This window comes from Haemorhous mexicanus, chromosome 14, assembly GCF_027477595.1.
Source record: "Haemorhous mexicanus isolate bHaeMex1 chromosome 14, bHaeMex1.pri, whole genome shotgun sequence".
Lineage (NCBI taxonomy): Eukaryota > Metazoa > Chordata > Aves > Passeriformes > Fringillidae > Haemorhous > Haemorhous mexicanus.
This window is the reverse complement of record NC_082354.1, coordinates 11,247,866-11,268,445: the sequence shown is the minus strand read 5'-3', so window position 1 is coordinate 11,268,445 and position 20,580 is coordinate 11,247,866. Positions and strand designations below refer to the sequence as shown.

Sequence of the window (20,580 nt, the reverse complement as noted above, 5' to 3'; positions counted from 1 at the left end):
TAATTCGCAGCAGTGAACATCTTGTTCCTCTGTAGCTCAAACTCCTTTCAGTTTCAGAGACCTGATTATCACAGAGCATGATTAAGTGGTTGTTGATCCTGTATGTTTATGTGGTTGTATGTAAGCTTTTCAAATCTGGCTGTGGATAAGAAATCCACCGTATGACTAAATAACTGGACTGATAGTTTTGCAAATACATTATCTGGACAGAAGCAGCACTCATATGGATATGCTTCAGTACAATAGAACTCTACTGAAAACCACTAGGTGTGCTTGAAGTAGATGACCTCTGTCTCTGATTGGCATCTGCTCAGAATTGGAACAATTAGAACTATGCACAAAATTAAATTTTCTGAATGAAAATAGCTTCCCAGCTACATACTAAAATAAAGGGATGCAAGTCAATATCTGGTGATTTCTACATAAGCATGACTTGACAGAAATTCTGTCTTTAGTTGCACCACTTTTCACTTAGGGACTTGACTTGGGTTCTGCCTTTTGCTGAGGCACAGCTGTTCACAAGAAATTGAGCTGCTGCTTGCCTCTGTAATTTCCCACTGTGTGGTCCTTGGTCGTTCTGTGCTGCTTCTCTCCTGCGTAGAGAATGCTAACTGAGTTGGTATTACCTTAATGAACACATTGAAAGTGTGGTTAATGCTGCTAGACTCCATATTTAAAAACATTTTTTGAAATCAGAGTGAGTGTCAGTAAAGTACTTTCCCATGGTTGTGGCTCCAGTGACCGGTGCAATGACTTAATTGACATTCTTGTGCAGTGCTTGGATCCCTGCCAGTTAATGACCCATTGCTGCAGTCTGCACAGGCAAATCACCCCCTTTGTCCTGCTCCTCAGGCTGATGGGCCTCTGCCCAAATAATGGCTGCAGGCTCCTATTCTCAGCTGGCACGGACCCCAGCATGACCATAAACATCCCTGAAAGGATCATAATCTGGTATGTTGGACAGATTCTGATAGGCCTTGCAGTGATATACTGCCAAGACGTTCTGATGAAGTTGGTGACTTTGCCTGTGGCATAGCTGAAAGGAGAAACTGGTCTCTACACTGTTGTTTTTTCAAGCAGTGAAGCACTTGCAGGCTCTCAGCTAGTCTGTGTCCCTTTAGTTGATGCAAGTTTTTGTGAACCCTTTGTCCAACATTCAAAACAGCTTTTATTTTTGTTCTGCTTTTAAATGGTTGTATTGTCTCTTCCCCCACAGGATTTTCCATTCTTCAGGCAATTATGGAAGCAGCAGTACAGAACAACTGGCAAGTGACAGCCAGATCTGTAGGAAGCATAAAAGATGTTCAAGAGTTCAGAAGAATTATAGAGGAGATGGACAGACGGCAAGAAAAAAGATACTTAATTGACTGTGAAGTAGACAGAATCAACACCATTTTGGAACAGGTATCTGCTTTTCAGAAATTGTGATCTTTCTGTGACAGACGTCATCAATTTTTCCAGAATTGCTTATTTCTAGAGATTATTAAGTATCCTTTGAGATGTGAGTCCCAACAAGTGGCCAGTTCCCTAGTAAAATTAAAATGTCACACTGATGCTCACAGTTGGTGGCAGGACTTACATGTGACCTACCAGGAAACATCGCTGTGATATTTTTTCCCAAATGTTAATAATGAATAATTTTTAGGTAGATAAGGAGCCTAGAACCTCAGCTGCCAGAGTAATATCACTGGAATCAAGATCACTTGTAAGGATTGCAAGACAGGTGCAGTTTTTTAAGTGGAATGTGAAACAAGAAATAAAAAGCCAGTGAAGTATCACAAAATCATCATAAAGAATTCCCAGAAGGAAATTGTACTAATGGAAAATTCAGCTGCTAGTCCAGACAATTCATTAATACATTTTGATACATAAAGTCCTCCCCTCTGCACAGCCAGGGCTGTTGAAAGGCTTAAATTGTGGGTGATGGAGTCTAAGCACCTTGTGGGGCAAGATGCATTTGGAGTGACTGATTTGCTCTTGCATGGCTTTCCCAGTGATTGCTTTGCCCCAGAGTAATGGCCATACTCTCTGGCCATCCCAGGGTATTGCCCACTCTGCCTGTGTCAGGGGTTGTGCTCTGCAATGTGCTTGAAGAGGTGTAGTAAGAAATACAAACTGTCAGAAGCAGACACAGGACAGTTCCCTGCTGCCTGGGCTCACAGTAAAGCTCCTGCTGGTGTGGCACCAAATCTATGCTGCTTGGATAGTCACAGGCATGTAGGAATTCTCTTGCATTAAGACTGAAAAACCCTCTGATTACTGCCATTTTGTAAATTTAACTGTGGGTTCATAGGATGGAATAGATCAATAACATTTAAATTTCATGAAGCATTAGCATATCTCTTAGAAATGTTGTATTGTAAACTACCAACTGACCTCACTGCCATAAAGCCTGGGAAACATGAAAAATATATTCACTGTGTTCCTTCTCAAAATATTCAGTTCCTTGAGGTGTATCACAGAGGGTCAGTCTGTGGGGACAGCCAGGTGCCACAGCTGCTACTTACAGAGCGAGGAAAGAGGTGCTCAAGAGAGCAGGGCACAAGCTGTGCTGGCCCCTGACTCTGACAACTGGTGTGGTTGTGGTGCTAATACACAGCAATGCATTTTATGCTGTATTTTTAGGCAATATGGTGAGTGCTGTCTTTAAGGAAATTCATACTGAAAAGTGTAAGAAACTTCTCATTTGTTTTTCTTTCGGTTGCTTGTGTTCTTGGAAAAGATGCAAAACACCATACCTACCCACAGCCCACTCTTTTGAAAATGCTGCAGGAGAGCACTCCTGAGCCAAGCTTAAAGAGCTCTGTGGGCCCCCTCTCAGCTGAGAAGCAAGCCTTTTGTTTGATCTGACTTCATTTACATTTTTCTCATTTTTCCTTCTATTGTCCAAGTAAGAGAAAAATAAGTCAAACCACTTCAGTGCCTACAAGGAAAGCTATATACCAAGCAAACCATGTAGCAAAAAAACCTGGCGACTTTTTTTTCTGCTACTGTTCTAAATTCAACTCTCGTGAAGTTTCAGTTTTGTTAAATGTATGATTCGGTCTTCTGTCAGTGTGATTAGCATCTGTTAAGTAAAAATTTGCTGCTGGGGCCTCCAGGTTTCCCCAAACTCTACAGTACATGCTCGTACCCCTGATGCTAAAAATATTTTCTGTCAACAATTTCCAGAGGTTTTTTAATTGGATACTGAAAAGCGGTGACTTAAATTTCTGCAGGGAAAGTCAGTAATGGTGGATGGACCCTAGGCTGATAGCTGAACAGTTATTGTTTGTAGGCTTTTCCTTCCATCTCCTCTGCTTACCCTGTTATCGTCTCATAAAGTAGTTAAAAGTTTCCACAAACATGTGTTGTATTTAAATCCATCTATCCAGTTTGCTCAAGGGAATGGAGAGTTGCCTTTTTTTCAGCCAAGTGTGTTTGCTGATAGCATAATATTGAGGGGAGAGATAAGTCTGGATTTGCATATTTCAAATCTAGCGTTTTATTGCAGTTTAAAAAGTCAGTTCAGTGCTATGTGTGGAGTTTAGGAAGGCTGCTCAGCTGAGAAGCAGTAACATCTGAGCCTGGTACCACTTGCTGATGCACCTTTGCAGATGGGGTTTTTTTTCCCCAGTGAGAACAAAAGGAAGCCAAGACACCCTACCTGCCTGAACTGCTGTGTCAGAGCACTGATGGACAACCTGTGTGCCATAGAGGGCTGGTACAGGCTGCCTCTACCCAGCTGCCTCTCCATCCCTCTCCCTTTTTTGGCCTCCTAGGAGCAGAGCTCCAAAGGTCAACCCTCCCATTAGCTTCTGGGAGTGCTGCCTCCCTCCTGAGAGGGGGTTTGTGTGGTTACTGCATGGCACCTGCTATTTCACTCTGAGTCAGCAGCAGCAGCACTTGCCAGTGACCCTGGATTTCAGAGGCTTAAATAGAACTTATTCAAGAAGAAAAGTCATAGCAGAAATAAACAGACTGTAAACCACTAAACAGTCTACACACGCACTGAGTTTGCTATCAGACTTTTGGGCTCTTGGCCAGCCCATTCAGCAAGCTTGTCAGTGCTCTGCTCCAGGAGCCATGTATCATGGCTTTGTGTTAGTGCTTGGATTCAGTAAGAGTGACCTCTTTTCCTGTATCAGGCTGGTCAGTGTGTGCACTTCTCTTCCTTTGATCCTTTTTTCAACCAGTTCAGACCAGGGTATACATCTCTCCCAAAAATTCAGGCTCATCCAAAGACAATTACACATCTGGGGATTTTCTTCTGAGACTTCAGGTCATTCTGGAATATTCTGTACCTTCCTCCAGTGAGTCAGTGACCTTGAGTATTCCATGTGCCTTTAGCATATGGCACATGTGTGTATGCCCCTACATTTCCAAGACCTGTCATGTGAAGTGTTTCTCTTCTCAGGGCTGTCTGGTACCTGATCTTCCCAGCTGTGAATATAAGGTCAGGGAAAGAGGGCACCTCAGCTCCTACTCTGCCTGAGTAATCTGTTTTTGTGCCAAATTTCATCCTGTAAGCTGATTTGTTTTCATTCCCCATTCAGAAGAATTTGTGATGGCCTTACATTTTGTCCTGGAGGTAGATACCCTGCCCAAACCTCTTCAGCTGTAGAATAGAGGGAAGCAGAGAAATCAGTAGTTATTCTGTAAGTTGCCATCTGTTTGTTCACCTGCCCTGTAGTTCTATAACCACTGAGCACGTGAATCTGTATCCCCCTTGCTCAACAAAACTATATCCAATTCAATCATCTACTGGCCTCTCAGGCATACAGATAGCAACACTTATATCATGCAAAATTCATAAGCTCCCCACACTTCTTGTTCCTTGATGCTAAAATATTCTGTATTTCTTCACAGATAGATATAAAATTTTGTTCTCATAAACAGAAGAACATTTCTTTTGAGAGCTAACAGTAAGCCTTAGCCTGTTCAACCATGTATTTAGAGACATGTTTTTGAGTTTAGAAATATGTTTTTCTTATTCCCAGAATAATAAACTGTATTTCAGACCATAGTGGCTTTATGTCCACTTAGAAGAAAATCTCCTGAGGGCAAATGAGGAGGAAGAAACTCCATTCAGAATCAAAATGGTGAAACTTTATAAAAGACCTGCTTATTCCAGAGACTGCATGTTTTTATTGAAAGGATGCTATCTCCAAACTTAGTCATGAAGGTTAGGCTCCAAGGCAGTGTCTGTATTAAGTGAAGGCATCTCACAAAGCAAAAGTAATATTACAGTAGAGAATGCAGTCCCCAAAGTTTTACAATGACAGCCAGAGTGTCAAAGACAACTGAAAGTGAAGCCTCTCTAGGATTAAGAGGGGTAATCTGATTGACTGAACTCTGTCCTGTGCTCGCACTGACTATGACGACCTTCAAGTCTGAAATTCTGAGATTAGGATGGAGGTGGGCAGGTTTTCAGTACAGCCCCAGCTGCATCTCCCTGCAGAGCTGCTCAGATCTCAGAGTGAGCTCACTGCACTGCAGCTTTCACATTTAGGGTATCTTAAGAATTAACACAGAACTGCAGTATTGTGTTAATGAACAGTCATTAAAAATAACAATAGTGAAAACTGTAATTGAACAAAGTCAAGACCACTGTCATGTAAACTTCCTGGTTTATGTGTTCCATTATAAACAGGGTCTGGTGGGGGTTTGCCTGTGTTCTCCATAGCAATCTAAAATACAATTGACTACAAATCCAGAGGGCCCCTTGAAGCAGAGCCATGAGTAGCTTCAGCCTCTGCTTTGCTTTTGAAGGCCAGCAGTGCCATGTCCTCTGAAGGCACTGCACCGCTCAGAGCAGACCCTCCAGAGCAGTGTGCCTGTCACCTTCTCCAGGGCTCAGGGCCACAGCTGTGTCACAGCCTGATTTTATCCTCTGTCTGGAGCTGTGTGAAGCAGTAGGGTTCAGCTGAGGCTCCAAGAGAGTATCTGCTTTGTAGAATGTTGTGTAACATCACGCTGAAACTGGTACAGTTCATTTTTACATTTCCAATGAACTAGAAACTTAAAATTTAGGACATTTCTTCATTAGATACCCATGAGTATTGTTGAAACCAGGATGTAAAGGAGAATGAAAGGTCACTTCTTTCCCTTCACACCCAGCAAGTTTCAGCAGCTCCCAAGTCTGTATGGGAATATGGGGAGGAAAGGGGAATTACTTAGGTCAGGCACCCTCAGGAGGTGGCCAGCAGAAGACTAAGAATGGGGGATAAGTCAAAAGTGACAGCTCTATCTGCCTTAAAGGGCCTGCTCCTGTCAGCAGAAACTCATAAAGGGCAGGAGATGAATTGCTAAAGCAGAGAGAGTAATGTCTTGGGTTAATTGCCCCACATACAGCACATTTCACACATACCTGAGGAAAGATCTCTAGCTTGTAAAAAGGAATGTCTCTCCAAAGCCATCATCCAGATTTCATAAAACAAACCAGGTTCTAAATGACAGGAATTTATCAGAGCATTATTAGTCATCCTGCAGGATGATTGAAGTAATGGCACACAAAGCTTAAAAATGTTCAAAAGACATTAAATGTATCTGATCAGTAGTAATAATAATTAATTCAGAAACATCTCACTGTGAATGTGGAAGATTGCTGCCAAGCAACTATTGTTTCTTGTGCCAGTGGTGTATGAACCTGAAGTCACCATTAGTTTTTATTTTTCTGTGATTGTAGCAGCTGCTCATTTTATGTTTTATGATAATTTATGGGATATTTATGCACACACTGATGCACACACATGCATCTGCTTTTAATACTTTGCATATTTTTACCACAATATTTGTAGTATTCTGTTATGCTGTTACAGTCATGCTTACATGGTAACCTCTGCATTGCCATTAAATGTACAGAGAACCAAAATCTTTGTTTAGTTATGCTGTTGCAAGTACAGAGTCAACCCTTATCCTGAGGATGGTATTTAAATTGATATCCCTGTGCTCATACAGAGATTGTATTTGCTTTGAACTTCAGTTAATTGGTAGCTGTAAAAGCTCAATTTGTTGCATAGCTCACCTTTCTGTGCAGCTTTTCAGGGCACAGAAATGGTGCACGTGTTTGCCCTGAGCCCTCTGAGGGTCCCACTCACTGTTGAGCCCGTGTCCACACTGTCTGAGCTGCTCATGTTGTTCCCCTTGTTACCCTGAGGGCCATTGGCCCTCACCTTTCCCAGCTTTGGGAGCAGATGGACTCATGGATGATTCTTGTGCCATACCTGGACTGGAAGAGGGGATTTGGTCTTTAATTAGTTCTGCAGATAGTTTTCAAAAACAGCATTCACAAGAAGTGTTTTAAAGACACAGAGTATTTGAGGAAAAGGGAGAGCTGGCTATAATTTGTTCAACATATGATTCCCTGAGTTTTTTTCTTTCCCTATTTGTCCATCTCTCCATCTCTAATAGCTTTGGGAATCTTTGTCACCCCTTCTAAGCTCCTGACTGATTTTGAAAACCTTCGCTCAGTCATCTCCTCCAGGTTTTAAAAATCAGTTTGTATGTAAGTTGCTTTGTTTCAGTCCTGGCATTTAAATGTGGTTCTTTCTCTTTATACTAAAGGATGAGCCCTTTCATCTTAGCAGACATTACCTTAATTTCTGCATCTGTCTCTCAAATAGTTTAATGCTTGAAACTCTGCTTCTAACCAAAGCCTTTCCTTAATTAGTTTCCAAGGCAACCAACCATCCTGGCGACAATTCAGATGAACCAACTGCAGGGAGAGGAAGGAAACACACTATCAAAATGAATAGTAATAGCACAGTACCACTGTGCAAACGGGCCTTGTACATCACCAGAGACAGCACGATAGTTCTGGTGTCTCATCAGTTCATTTACAAGGAAAGAAGTAAAAGAAAAGCTGCACAAGAGTGTGAGTCTTTTGTTCACAGCTCACTAAGCTGGGATTAATGGCTTCAGTGTGAGATGGATCACGTATCTGGGGGAGGAGGAGAACCACTGGGGCTTTCCAGGGCCCCTTGTGGACCAAGGTGTTCCCAAGTGCACCTCATAGAGAATAGTTGCAGTGCAGTTCAGAGAGCAAGATTTTCAGAATTGGGAGCCACCCCCCTGGGCTTTCTGAGCCCAGGTGCTGGTGGTGCACTGTGGACCACCCTGAGATTTCATAGCTACAGTCTTGTGGGGAGACATCCCCAGAAGTGAGGTCCAGAGGTGTGATCCAGAGCTGTGCTGTGTTGGCTGCAGGCTCCAGATGGGTTTGGGTCAGGCATTCTATGGCAAAGTTCATCCCAGTCCAGTCTCTTGCTGCTGTAATTGTACATTCTTATGGGATTCCTGTCTCTTATCCTCTCTTACCTGTGCAATTCCACCTGCCTCTGGGGAGCAGATTGAAGACATCAGGGGGAGCTTGGACTATTTTTATAGAGAATCAGGCCCTATCAATCAACCCAACTCAAATACAAACGTACCCCACAAAGTCCAACCAGTGAGCTGGAAAGCAGTGTAATAATTTTAGAGAAAACTAATGTTCCATGGCTTAAAAAAAGCCCATGTTACTAAATTAAATTTGTTCGTGTCACACCATAGGCAAGCATGTGGAGGTATAATGGTGTATGTATTATTGGAAGCTCTGTCTTCCAAAATGTGTAATAAATAAAATTATCAACTATATACACAGACACTTAAAAAATACCTTAAGTATCTTCTCTCCTGGGAAAATGCATGTAGAGAATCAGAAAAGAAAAATATTGCTGTATCTCTGTTACCTCATATGAGTAAAACAGGCGGCCCTGCTGCATAAAAATCTAGTAAAAATAAATTAACTCTTCATAATCGTTTTCAGTTCATGGTTTATGCACCAAGTTATGTGGGACTATTGCAGAGTGCTGCTTATAGTGAGGCAGAATAAACCTTTCAGACTCTTTGAAAGCATTGAAAAAAAGCAAATTGAGTGCAATTCCAGTCACAGTAAAATGCTATTTATAATAAAAAAATAAGAAAAAGTAACCTTGTCTTTCCTAGAGGAGATTGCACTATTTTTTCTAAATTTTGTAGGGCATTTGAAAAGGAAAGGAAACGCTTAAAAAGGGGAAAAAAAAAAAAAAAGAATGGCTACTATTCAGTATTTTTGGTCTGCTTGAAAGCAGTGCTCTGCAGTACAGAACCCCTTCCAAAAAATTCCCGTGTGAGCACTGGGACTGAATTACTGCGACACTTCTGGGTTATATCCAAATAATAGTTTGAAGTGATCCTGACATGCAGTAATAGTTTATATAAGCAGAATTCTTTTTCCAAGGACTCTTGTCCAATTCCAGGGAATAACACTGGGATTTTACTCTGACGTGCTGATGGGAAGTACGGAGAAAATGGGAAATTTGTGTGTTTTTAAAATGAAAACTGTGTGACTCAGTTTACCTAATTTCTTCCTTTCTTCCCCCAGTGAATATAGATCCTTTTATATTTTGAGCAGCTAAGACTGAAGAAGTTTATGCTGTGGGATATGAAAAGAAGAAATGAGCATTGTTTATGTGTGTCTGTGATTGCAAGGGTGTGCTCTGAAAGGTGTTGGATGTACAGTTTCATGGAACTGAAAGCCATAAGGGACAGTTGGATGTCTCCTGTGCCACAGAGTTTGGGCACATGGTCCAAAGGGCACTGAAGAGCTGCCTGTTAGTGATGTGGATACACCATCAAACTGTGGGACAGTCCTGAAGCTCTTCTGGCTTCTACAGAAGGTTTGAGCAACTGAGAATAAATGTAATATTGCTATTATTAGCAATCTTTGTGAAAGTGACTTCAGAAGTTGTGAAATTTTGGGAGGCACGCTAAGCTAGAAGTCAGCTTTGGTAGTGGTGGTTTTGATCTACCTGATATGGACTTGTAGGTCTGCAGGAGCTGCTGAGGAGCAAGGAGGCAGCAAGAGGAAAGAGAGGGCATGGGAAGCTGGAAATGGGGATGGTGGGACCATGTTACACAGACTGGAGCTGGCTGCACTGTAGATTGAAGGAAATGCAACTACAAATGTTGCTAGGAAAGCAACTTATCTGTGGTTTCTGTGAGATCTAAAGCCTCCGTGGGAAATTTTAGGTGAAATTTAAAAGAAGAACTTAGGATTTTACAGAGACTTAAAAAAGTACTGGAACTTCCTTGAACGTTAAATCATCTTTCATGATCATTTCTTGAAGGAGGATATTTTTCAAAAAATATACTAGAACAGCATAGACAATTTAAATATTATCTCCTTAAAATTACCTGTGTGTGAAAACCACTGCTGCAGAGTAACACATGTAATAACTCATTTGCTTGTCATAAATACAGCTGCAAAAACTCCTCCAGAACACAATTGGATTTTTAGTTCATCATCCTTACTTAAGGATCTAAAGAATTCACTGTTTAAAAATGTCTATGACACATCTCTTCAAGGAAGTTGTCTGGAAGCAAGTGCCTTTTTGTGAAGGTGTCTTGGCAAAATAAGGGGGAAAGGGCAAAATAAGGGGGAAAGGTCTCAGCAATTTTGAGTATCCTTTTCATATGGCACAAAGAAGTTTTGGTTGTAACAGCCCCTTGTATCTGATCATGTTTTTAGTGAACTAGCTTCAAGTGATGAAAGGTAGTTTAAGTTTTGATTATTTTTGACATGAAGGTCTTTATACTGAAGGATGTGAATTGTAAAGAGAGATGCAGTCCTGAGAGATATAACATTGGTTTTGTCTGTAGGAACAAAGAAGAAATTTTGATAGAAAGTTTATTTCATGAATTGTATTCTTTTTAAAGAGTAAATAATTATGATTATGAATGGCAGTTACCAGAGGTCATAAAGCTCTTCATCTCTGTGTGTTCTGATCCAGTGTTTTGCAGTCGAATGTGTCCTTTAACAATAATTGTGCCAACAGATTAATTAATCTGATAATATTGCTAAGTCATATCAAGGAAAATGAGTTTAAGAAAATTTTTTCAGGGCACAGAAGATTTTGTCAGCACAGTGAAAGAAATTAGGGAAAAGCCCTCAGAACCAATGTTGCAGTTTGTAATTTTTTTCTGAAATAATTTCTAATGTAACCTATTATGCACAAATTAAATGTGTATTCCACTACACAGCATTCAATCAGCAAATGTCAGATTAGTATGGTAAAAGAAGTTGTAGCCATATGGAGGGAGAATGGAGCACAACACAGCTTTCAGATGTTGCATTTCATTACCCTCCAAGGACTAACATGTACAACCATCATCTCTCTGGAGATGGCCTAAAAGCAGAATTTCATTCTTGATGTGACTATCATGAAAAGAGAGGCAAGGCAAGGAAGGACACAAGAAGGGGGCCAGAGGGGGAAAACCTAATGAAGTGCTTCAGAGGCATCAATTCCCTGCTTCCTCCAAGCACATTTTTGTCCTCTCCTTCCAGGAGATTCCGGTTCTCTAGGAGAGGATCTCCCGTGAGAGATTCGCTGCGGAACAGCCAAAAGCTGTTTGAAGAATGTTTTACATGCCCAAACAAATGATCTTGATATTGTGCTGTAGAGAAAAGTGAGGATTTGGTTATAAAATGTAGGCACAAATGTATAAGGGGGCAGTAGCATGGAAATAAAATTCTAAGGTCCATGTACTGCACAAAACCACAAAATACATCAATTGGGACTGTGTGGATTTGTGACATTCTCTAAAGGGCAGGAAGGCTCTGAAATGGTGGATGAATTAATCTCAAATATATATTCAGTTATTTTTTATCTGCAACAAATGATATGTGTGTGGAATCTTCATCTTAATATTTAACACATTCTTCATTTAATATTTAACTCAAATTTAATATAGTACTCATTCTTCATATAAATGAAATCATTGTTTACTGCATATTTTACAGCATCACTATCCCTGGTGGCCAGATTTCTGTCCCATTAATACCAAGTGAAGAGATAAATTGCCTTCCCTGGGTTTGCACTACAGTTACAGTCACAAGGTTTTGACCCTTTGTGTGAGGGAAGCAGCTCCTGCAGAATGTGGAAATGGTTTTGTCTCTGCAGAATTAAAGGCAGGACAGGCATCACTTGTTTGGCACTGACAGACCACCCGTAGCTGGGATGTATCTTTTGTCACCATGAGATTGTGGTTCCTGTGGAACCTCATATATCCACACTGGTGGTGTTGGTGTAATAGAAAGAGTCAAAATCGTGACACCAGAAAAGCCCTTTTTTATAAATATACTGAGAGGAGATTGAACCTTGTCTAGTGTTTATAATCCTCAAAGGGAATATGGTCTTCCTTCAGAGGCTTGTGTGTAAATTGAAAAACAGGTGAGTGGGCTCTGCCAGCTTTCAGTAAAATTGAGCTACTGGGGTTACAAGGGCTCTTATTTTTCCTGTGATATCTGGTTACATGAGGAAAGTCCTGTTCCCGCAGGAGTTTTGTTTTCTGTTCTCCTGTTTTTCCTAGTCCTGTCTGGAAAGTTTGTGTGACAAGGAGTGACCTGTGCAGAGCAAACACAGGGAGGAATGATGATGTACTACTGTGCATTGCTCTCATGGTAACGCTCCAGGAGGTGACTCCTGCATTGCTGTTTGCAGTGCACTGAGGCAGAGAACTGCAGTGCCATGGCTGCAGACCCCATAGGCAGCTCCCCCAGTGCAGGAAGGGTCTGCAGGAATGGGCAGGAGGCCAGGGAGAGGACTCTGCAGTGCTTCAGAAGTTCCTCCTGTTGCTGAGGGGTAGGAACAGAGCTGAGATGCAGTACTTGCAGATGGCACTCGAGAGAGGTTAAACATCTTGCTAACATCCTGACAACTTTCTGGGCCTTGCCTTCAGTTTCTATTAAACTAATTGGATGGTCACCCTGATACTCTGTTCCTCTCCTTTCTTCATTTTGTCCTGAAGACAAATCATCTGGTAGCACTGGTTCAGTAGGGTGCTGCATCACCAGGCACAGCTTTTCATTCATTCAATCCAATGTAGGTGGGAGCTGCTCAGGTCTGAGATAAGCTTCAAGTAACTCCATCCTCAGAACAGAAATACTTTCAATAGGGCTAGGAGCTAGAAAACACCTGACCTGCTAGCCAGGTGAGAAGACAGTGTGCTCCACAACAATTTAGGCTTGCCAGACAGTTGTTGCTATGCTTGATATCCCTCAGTTCCCATGAAGTGCAGTCAACACTGAGAGCTTATCCTGAAGATGCTGTTAAAATTTCTTTATCCCTGAGTCCATTTATCAGTTTTGCTTGTTTGCTGTGGGAAGGAGAGAGTTGTGGGATCACTTCTGACATTTGCTTGCTGCTTTGAAGGCAAAGGTGTCATAATTATATTTCTATAGAGAGGTGTAAAGGCACATTACTGTCTAACTAGGGGTAGCTAAGTTCTCTTGTCCTCAGAAATGTGCATGTACACTTGAAAAACAGTAGACTCTTTTTTAAGTGTAGGCTTTTTGTAACAATGGAACCCAAATTAATGGACAAAAAACCTCAACAAAAACAACAAAACACTTTTGAACTCTGATCTTATGGGAAATTTCATTTGGCTTACTATTGTCTTGCTAAAACATAGGAAAGAAGAGCTCTAGAGTTAACACTGCCTCATTGTTCCCAGAAATGGTCAAAATGGAAAGACACATTACAGCAGGTCAGATCTCTGCCTGTCATTCCATTAAAGTGGCATATTTCTGCCACTTGTCAGGTATGAAAAGCACTGTAAAAATTTTCAGACCTTCTTCGTGGCAATACTGCCTGTCAGCATCAGTGTTTTATGGAAAGATCTAATAGACTCATAAAATATTGTGGTTTTGAGCTGTAGATGAGGTAATCTGTACTTTTGTGATCTATTTTTTTTATTTCTTTTCTCATTTGTAAATAAAGGATGATAAGTCCTGTAGCTTGACATCTTGGTCAGACTAAACTGACCAGATGGCAGTGGATTCAAGTGTAGGAAAGATATGCTCCTTACAGGTATTAATTGGACATGGGAGTTTTCCTTTCAGTGCTGCCAAAGTCATGATAACTCCTTCTCTCAGTAAAAGTGCAAGCATATCCTCTTAGCTTATATTTTTCAATGCCTTTTTGAAATTAAAGCCCACAGAGGCAGGAAGGTGGATTTAAAAATGACTGAACTTCTGGGCTTAGAGGGTTGTGATCAGCAACACAGAGGCCAGCTGGAGGTTAGCTACTGTTTGGGGTGCCCTGAGGGTACTGGGGCTAATCCTGTTTAACCTCTCTCTGAGGGATCTGAAGGTTGTGGGATGGAGTGCAGTCTCAGCAAGTTTGCAGATGATACCAAATTAAGAGGAGTGATACACCAAGTAGTTGTGCTACAATACTTTGACAGGCTGATGAAGTGAGCAGAATGGAACCTCATGAAGTTCAGCAAAGGCAAAGCCCTGCACCTGAAAAAGAACAACCCCATGCATCAGTACAGACCAGGCAGAGGCTTCCTGGCTGGAAAGCAGCTCTGCAGACAAGGATCTTGGGGTCCTGGCAGTCGAGCTGACCACAAGCCAGCCCTGTACTGTCACAGCAAAGAAGGCCAACAGCATCCTGAACGACACTGGATTAGCATGGTCAGCAGGTCACTGGAGGGGACCCTTCCTTTTTACTCTGCAGTGATGAGGCTGCATTTGAAGAGCTCACCAGTGCAGGAAAGACATGGGTGTCCTCATGAGAGATTTGTCATTATTGCTCTAGAAATACCACAGTGGTTCATACCAACTTAATATTAGCCAGTTAATAGCTTTAGTGCTATCTTCCAAAACTTCAGGAAAAATCTGAAAAGGCAAAAAATTTGTGGTTGCCTATTTGTTATAATGATGACTGATGCAGTGGAAACAAAATTGTCTTTATGCTTGCATTCAAAAAAATAACTCCCCTAGGCAGAATGAAAAGTAAAACTGCCAATGGTGATTTAATTTGCCAATCGGGCAAATAGGTCTGTACTTCAAGCAAGCCTGCTGCTCACCAGCAGATTTTACTTTTATTTTGAAAGCAAATACATTTTAGTTATGTTCCCTTTAGATGTTCTCTTAATTAATTGGGAATATCCAAAGAGTTAATTAAAAATACAAATTTTATTTGATTCTATATCAAACCTGACATTATGATCTTTTTATCTACAAAGCAAGAATTATGTGGGATCACAAATCTGAATTATTCATTATGGTTTCCAGCTATTTTTTCTCTTCTCCTTTGTTCAGTGTAAAATCTTATAAGCTTTTCTTTCAGTCAAGGTGAAAGCAATATTAAGTCTTGGAAGTCAAACTTATGAAAGACATGTAGCTCTGTGAAATCCTTGCCCTGTAATCCTGGCTTTCTATTCACCACCACTATTCAATATCCCACTTTCTGTATAAGCTTCACAATATATCAGCAGTTGATGAGATTTATTTGTTATACTCCTGTTATGCTGTTATACTTCTGTTTTCCTTCTTCATGAAAGAGCTTTATGCATCACTTGGCTCCCCTGGGAGTAACACATGTCTGTGATTGTTTCTGCTGGGCTCGCTAATCCAGCAGCTCCCTTCAACATGCTGGACAGTTGGTGCAGGGTGGAAAGTGAGGGAGGAGGAGAGTTGTACTTGTTAAGATTTAGGACAGCTGTGTGGTGTGTTGTGAATTTTAAACACATTATTAAGATCCAGTTCAATAGTTATGAGCCAGTGTGGTCGATTGTATGAATAGAAATGCTGTCAGGTCACTCCTGAAAGATGCTTTATGAATTACAGCTTGACTGTAGCATGTTGGACCTCTCAAAGGTTTAATAAGCAGAGTCATTTTGAAGACATGACAACAGATGAGACGAAACTTGAGTCTGATCTATGCTAATGAGTCCTACATTTCCTATTTGCAGTATTGCTCCTGAGGCCTGTAGCAGTTCCATGTATGCTTTTCCTCCAGCCTCTGACTTCATCTGTGGTGATAGTTTTCTCTTAAATAAACACATTTCTGAAAAGAAACGTAAAAGCTTTCTTATTTGTTGTTAAGGTTAAAACCACAATTGTTCTTAAAAAAGTTTTTTGTCTCTAACCTGCCTTTAAGGTGAAATTAAAATGTACAGAGAATTCAGTATGCAAATAGCATGCACACCAGATGATCTGAAGGAAGCCTGCATATTTCCACAGAAAACAAATGTGAGTGTAGGAAAGCAGATGCTTTCTACCAACAGAGTGTACATACATTTCTCAAGAGGACCTGAACAACAGTTTATTTTCAGGCTGCTGGAAGTATGCAAATTCCTACAGAATTAAATGTGAATTTAAAGGAAATGGCATCTATTAAGGACAATACTACCCAAAGAGGCAATTGGGAACTTAATAATTTAATCAAGAACTTGAGCAGGCTCAGCAGTATATCTAAAGTCAGTGACTCAAATGTCATCTGTTTTTAGCAAAGATGTTAAATGGTTGTTTTCTTTTAAAGTGTGGTGTTTGGAGTATGTTTCTCTGATCATGGAGTAACTTTGTATGGTTATGTATAGATTTTCAGATGGTTCATCAAAAGACATCATCTGTTTGCTTGAGCTGCTTGTAGGACATATACTACAATAATACTTGTGTTATTGCCAGCATTATGTTTGCTGGTTTTAACCCAGCAGTCCTGGGTAGAATGGAATATGTCCTGACATGCATGCAGTCACCACAATGATAAATTAAATTCTTACTGGTAGATGTTGTTCCATTTGATGGCTGTGGGACTGGATGGATGTTTCTGAGGTTATAATCTGAAGGCAAGGTCAGAGTTTTGCACAAGTGGCATTGCTGGTGAGCCAGCTGCCCACTGTGTAGACTTGGGAAGTTCTGTAATTTTTGTTTTCCTTCCTTATGCAAAAGCACAGGATTCCTAGAGTGGGGGGAGCACACAGCATGGCAGAGCTCAGGCTTGCCATGAACAGACAGTGCTGCCTCCACTGTTCCCCATTACCCTCAGAGAATCCAGCTGCTGAGTACATCCTGCTGCCCTTTTGTCCCTTAGCAGTTCCATTTAATGACTGTTTGTACAGAGTGATGCCCAAGTGAGGTCAGCCAGGGCAGGAGATGTTGCTTAGTGGAATGTGCAACATAACATTTAGTGGCAATTTTGGCAAAACATTGTAAGGTCAGATGTGTCCATTTAGATGCACCAGAAATGACAGGTTTTCAGGCCTTTTGGAACCTGTCAAAAGGCAATGAAGGTCACTGCTTATAACTTTGGGAATTTAACTTTAGACATTCATACATGAAGAGGCTTGGCCGAGGTTCTTGTAGGGGAACTCCCTGTACAGCTTGGAGCCTGCCCAGCCCTGCTGTGCTGGTACTTAATAAACACAGTGAGAGGCTGGGCTGTGTCCTGCACCTCTTCTGCACTCCACAAACAAGGAACAAAGTAAACAGGAGTTTACTTTGGGTAGATACAGTGTTAGCTCATTTCAGAGCAGAAATACTTGAACTGATAACTAAAATTAACCTGGTCAGCAGGGAGGACGCTGACCACAAAACTGAATTTGCCAGGTAGGGTCATCTCTGCAAGCAGTGTCTTCCCAGCCTTGTGAGTTACTCTTTGTTGTACTCTGCCCATGTGTTTGAAAAACACCAAGGACTGCATCTTGTCTGTAATGCCACAGATCTGCAATACTTGTGCTGCCCACAGATTGAACATGGAAGATTATCAAACTGTTCATTCTCTGTCACTTTTCTACTAGTTAAGAGTCATCTTCTTACAACCTAATAATCTGTAATGTTTTTCTCCACACAGGTTGTAATCCTCGGCAAACATTCTAGAGGCTATCACTACATGTTAGCTAACCTGGTAAGAACTTTTCTTTGTGGAAAGTATAGCTGCATTTTAGAGGGTAAAATATTCTGTTCAGGTTGTGGAAACTTTAATCAGGAAGTGGAAATGCATGGATGAGTACTTGGATTTTGAGAAATTGCTTCAGTAAATACTATAACTGGTATGTCGTCTCTACTCAGTTTCTTTTGTCAGAAAATGTCATGTCCTCTACTAATTTTAAAGTAATAATTTAACTATATATTTTCTAGTAATTTCTATCCTCATAAATTAGATGTTTCTATCCTCATAAGTTGTGACTGTAGTTTTCTATAAACATATTTTGAATTTAAGCACTCTAGGAAAAATAATTGTAGCATGTTTCTGTATAAGTGGTAAAAAGCTGCAAATTAGAACAAATCTATCAAGTAAACTACCAAGGCTGTTTAGCCTTTCTTTTGTATTTCAGGGTGTAGGGTTGTGCCTGTGTATGTGCTGACCTACCAGGAAGAGGCTGTACATTTCTATCTGTATCAGAGCTTCTTCTGGAGAGTAGGATTGACTTTCAGGGGTGTTTGTGATGCTTTTGAAACACCATCTATTTAAATTCCTCACAAAAAGTCTTGTATTGTAATTAATCCTGCAGGAAGACTCATTTTTAGGTTCTGTGCCTACCGCGAGTAGAAAAACGTGAGTTTTTCCAAAACTCTCACTTTCTAGTTGGCAATCCTAATTACTCAAAGATTCTCTGTATCCATGTTTTCGTGTGATTAATGCAGAAAATATGAATTTTTAAATATCCTTTTTAGTATAAGTACTGTATGACTTTAAGATGCATCATTTTGCATTATAAGAAGCAGACATGATCTCACTGATTAGCTCGTGCATAGAAATACAGAGGTTCTTATTCTGGGTTGCCTTTTAGTATGTGTAACCATTGACATTCAAATAAACATGACTGCAATCAAGTCATACTAATCAAAAAGACTCCAATTTACTGCCTCAGGTATAAATAACAACAGAGTGGGAGAGAATCATCCCTTTCTGCTTGCACGTGTCATGCTGAGAGATGCTGTGATGGAGAACTGCCTGGCAAGAGATGGAGTGGTTTTCTTTCCCAGCCCTGAACCTTTGTGTTCACTTTGCTGTACAATTGGGATTTCAGGTCCTTGACCAGTTTTCACCATGATCAGGACAAAAGAGGAAATGGTACTTTAAGTTTCCCTGCTGTTTTCTTTCTGACTGGCAAATATTACCTACCACAGTGCCACAAACCAAAAGGGAAGTTTTCTATTGCAACAAACAAGAAGATGTTTTAAATTCTACTCTATGCCACTATCAAAATCCTAATTGTGATAGTACTTGTCTCCTTGGTAGAATATTTTCAGCTAACAAGAGGGACATTAGGCAGTGTCCTTTGTGCTGCACTTGTAGCAGGTAAAACTGAGCCAGAGAAAAGTGGCTTTGGATGACAATGATTCCTTTTTTTCTACATGTGTCCTCCCAGGGTTTCACAGACATTGTTCTGGAGAGAGTAATGCATGGAGGTGCCAACATTACTGGATTCCAGATTGTTAATAATGAAAATCCAATGGTTCAACAGTTTCTGCAGCGCTGGATGAGGCTTGATGAAAGGGAATTCCCTGAAGCCAAAAACTCACCATTAAAGGTATTTACTGTAACTTATCAGTGATGGACATGATATGCTTTTAACAATTCTTTGGGAGTTTGTAACCTCAGATATGTGCATGAGTATGATCCAGATCCCCAATGAGAATATGTGACAACATTCACTACCCTTCCAGAAGAAAGAGGCAGAGGCTGTTACACCAAGTGCATGCCATGGTGGGAGCTCCTCAGAAGCAAATCCTGTCACTGTGCAGTGGATATAAAAACTTCTAATGTGAACCCCTTGTCTAGTCTTGGGCTGGATATGGGGGCTAGTTAGGTTAGGTTTTAGATGCAAAATGTGGAATACTAATCCATTTTAATGGTAATAGAGAATTTCACATGCAAAATGAAGTAGCTCTGGATTCACTAAGGAGCCGCTGCTGCCTCCTAGTTACTGCTGGCAGTGACCCTCATAATCTAACTCTCTGTTTTGCACCACTGTCCTTTACTTAAACAGTCTGGCTTAAAACTGAAACCAAGAAAATTTTTCAAAAATATTTTGGGTGAAAGTCTCAGGTTCACCAAAACTGTCACAGATTAGATGAAGTAAATGCACATGTTATTAGGAAACTTACAACCTGGTACGATCTTACCCAGATTTTTTTCTGCCTCAGCATCTCTTTCATAGAGGGGGATGCTATTCACTGTCCTGTGAAGGAGTGCATCAGGGAAACTCTGTCCAGGCACAGAAGTCATAAAATCTTCTAGGAGCACTGCATATTAGTAATGTTCCTTCTTTCTCCTCTTCTTTTGGTGAGATCTGTTTTTTTCATTGCTATCCATAGGTGAGTGAAACCTGGGTATGGTAGTATACAAACCGATTTCTCAGGGCAGCCAAACCTAAAAACCACTGCCCTGACAAGACAGTTCATGTTTTTTGTGTTTGATTTGGCAAGGACTCGTGCAAATTGATGGAACAGATTTAGAATTCAAAATTATTTTGATAAACTGGAGTAATGTTTTGGTATGAGTAAGACTAAGTTCAGGAAAGCATTAGAATACTAGATAGGAAGGAAAAATCTACTCCAGTTCCATGCATGAGGGGCAGCAGGGTAGGCACTAGCCCTGGGTTGGGCTACAGACAGAAAAGGAGCTGCTTACGAGGGTCTGCTCCTTCTGGCAGTGCCATTCATTAATGACTGGTGCCATTTGGAGAGATGGCATCTGAGATTTCCATCCCTGGCATCATGTCATTTCTGTGAGGGAGGAAAATTTTCTTAATCCCACGCCTTTCTGGCATTTCAGAGAAGCAGAG

The 20,580-nt window shown here is 40.9% G+C and overlaps 1 protein-coding gene across 6 annotated transcripts in view; it reads left to right on the top strand.

Annotated features, from left to right (window-relative positions):
* GRIA3 (glutamate ionotropic receptor AMPA type subunit 3) overlaps positions 1-20,580 on the top strand; it is a 144,069-nt gene that overhangs the window by 64,036 nt on the left and 59,453 nt on the right. For all 6 annotated transcript variants that reach the window (XR_009488249.1, XR_009488248.1, XM_059859134.1 and 3 more), the window contains exons 4-6: positions 1,217-1,404; positions 17,640-17,693; positions 19,162-19,323. Coding sequence is in view for 4 of the 6 variants with exons in the window: in XM_059859134.1 (XP_059715117.1) it covers positions 1,217-1,404; positions 17,640-17,693; positions 19,162-19,323 (404 nt within the window). In the remaining 2 variants the exon portion in view is untranslated. The remainder of the gene's footprint in view (positions 1-1,216; positions 1,405-17,639; positions 17,694-19,161; positions 19,324-20,580) is intronic.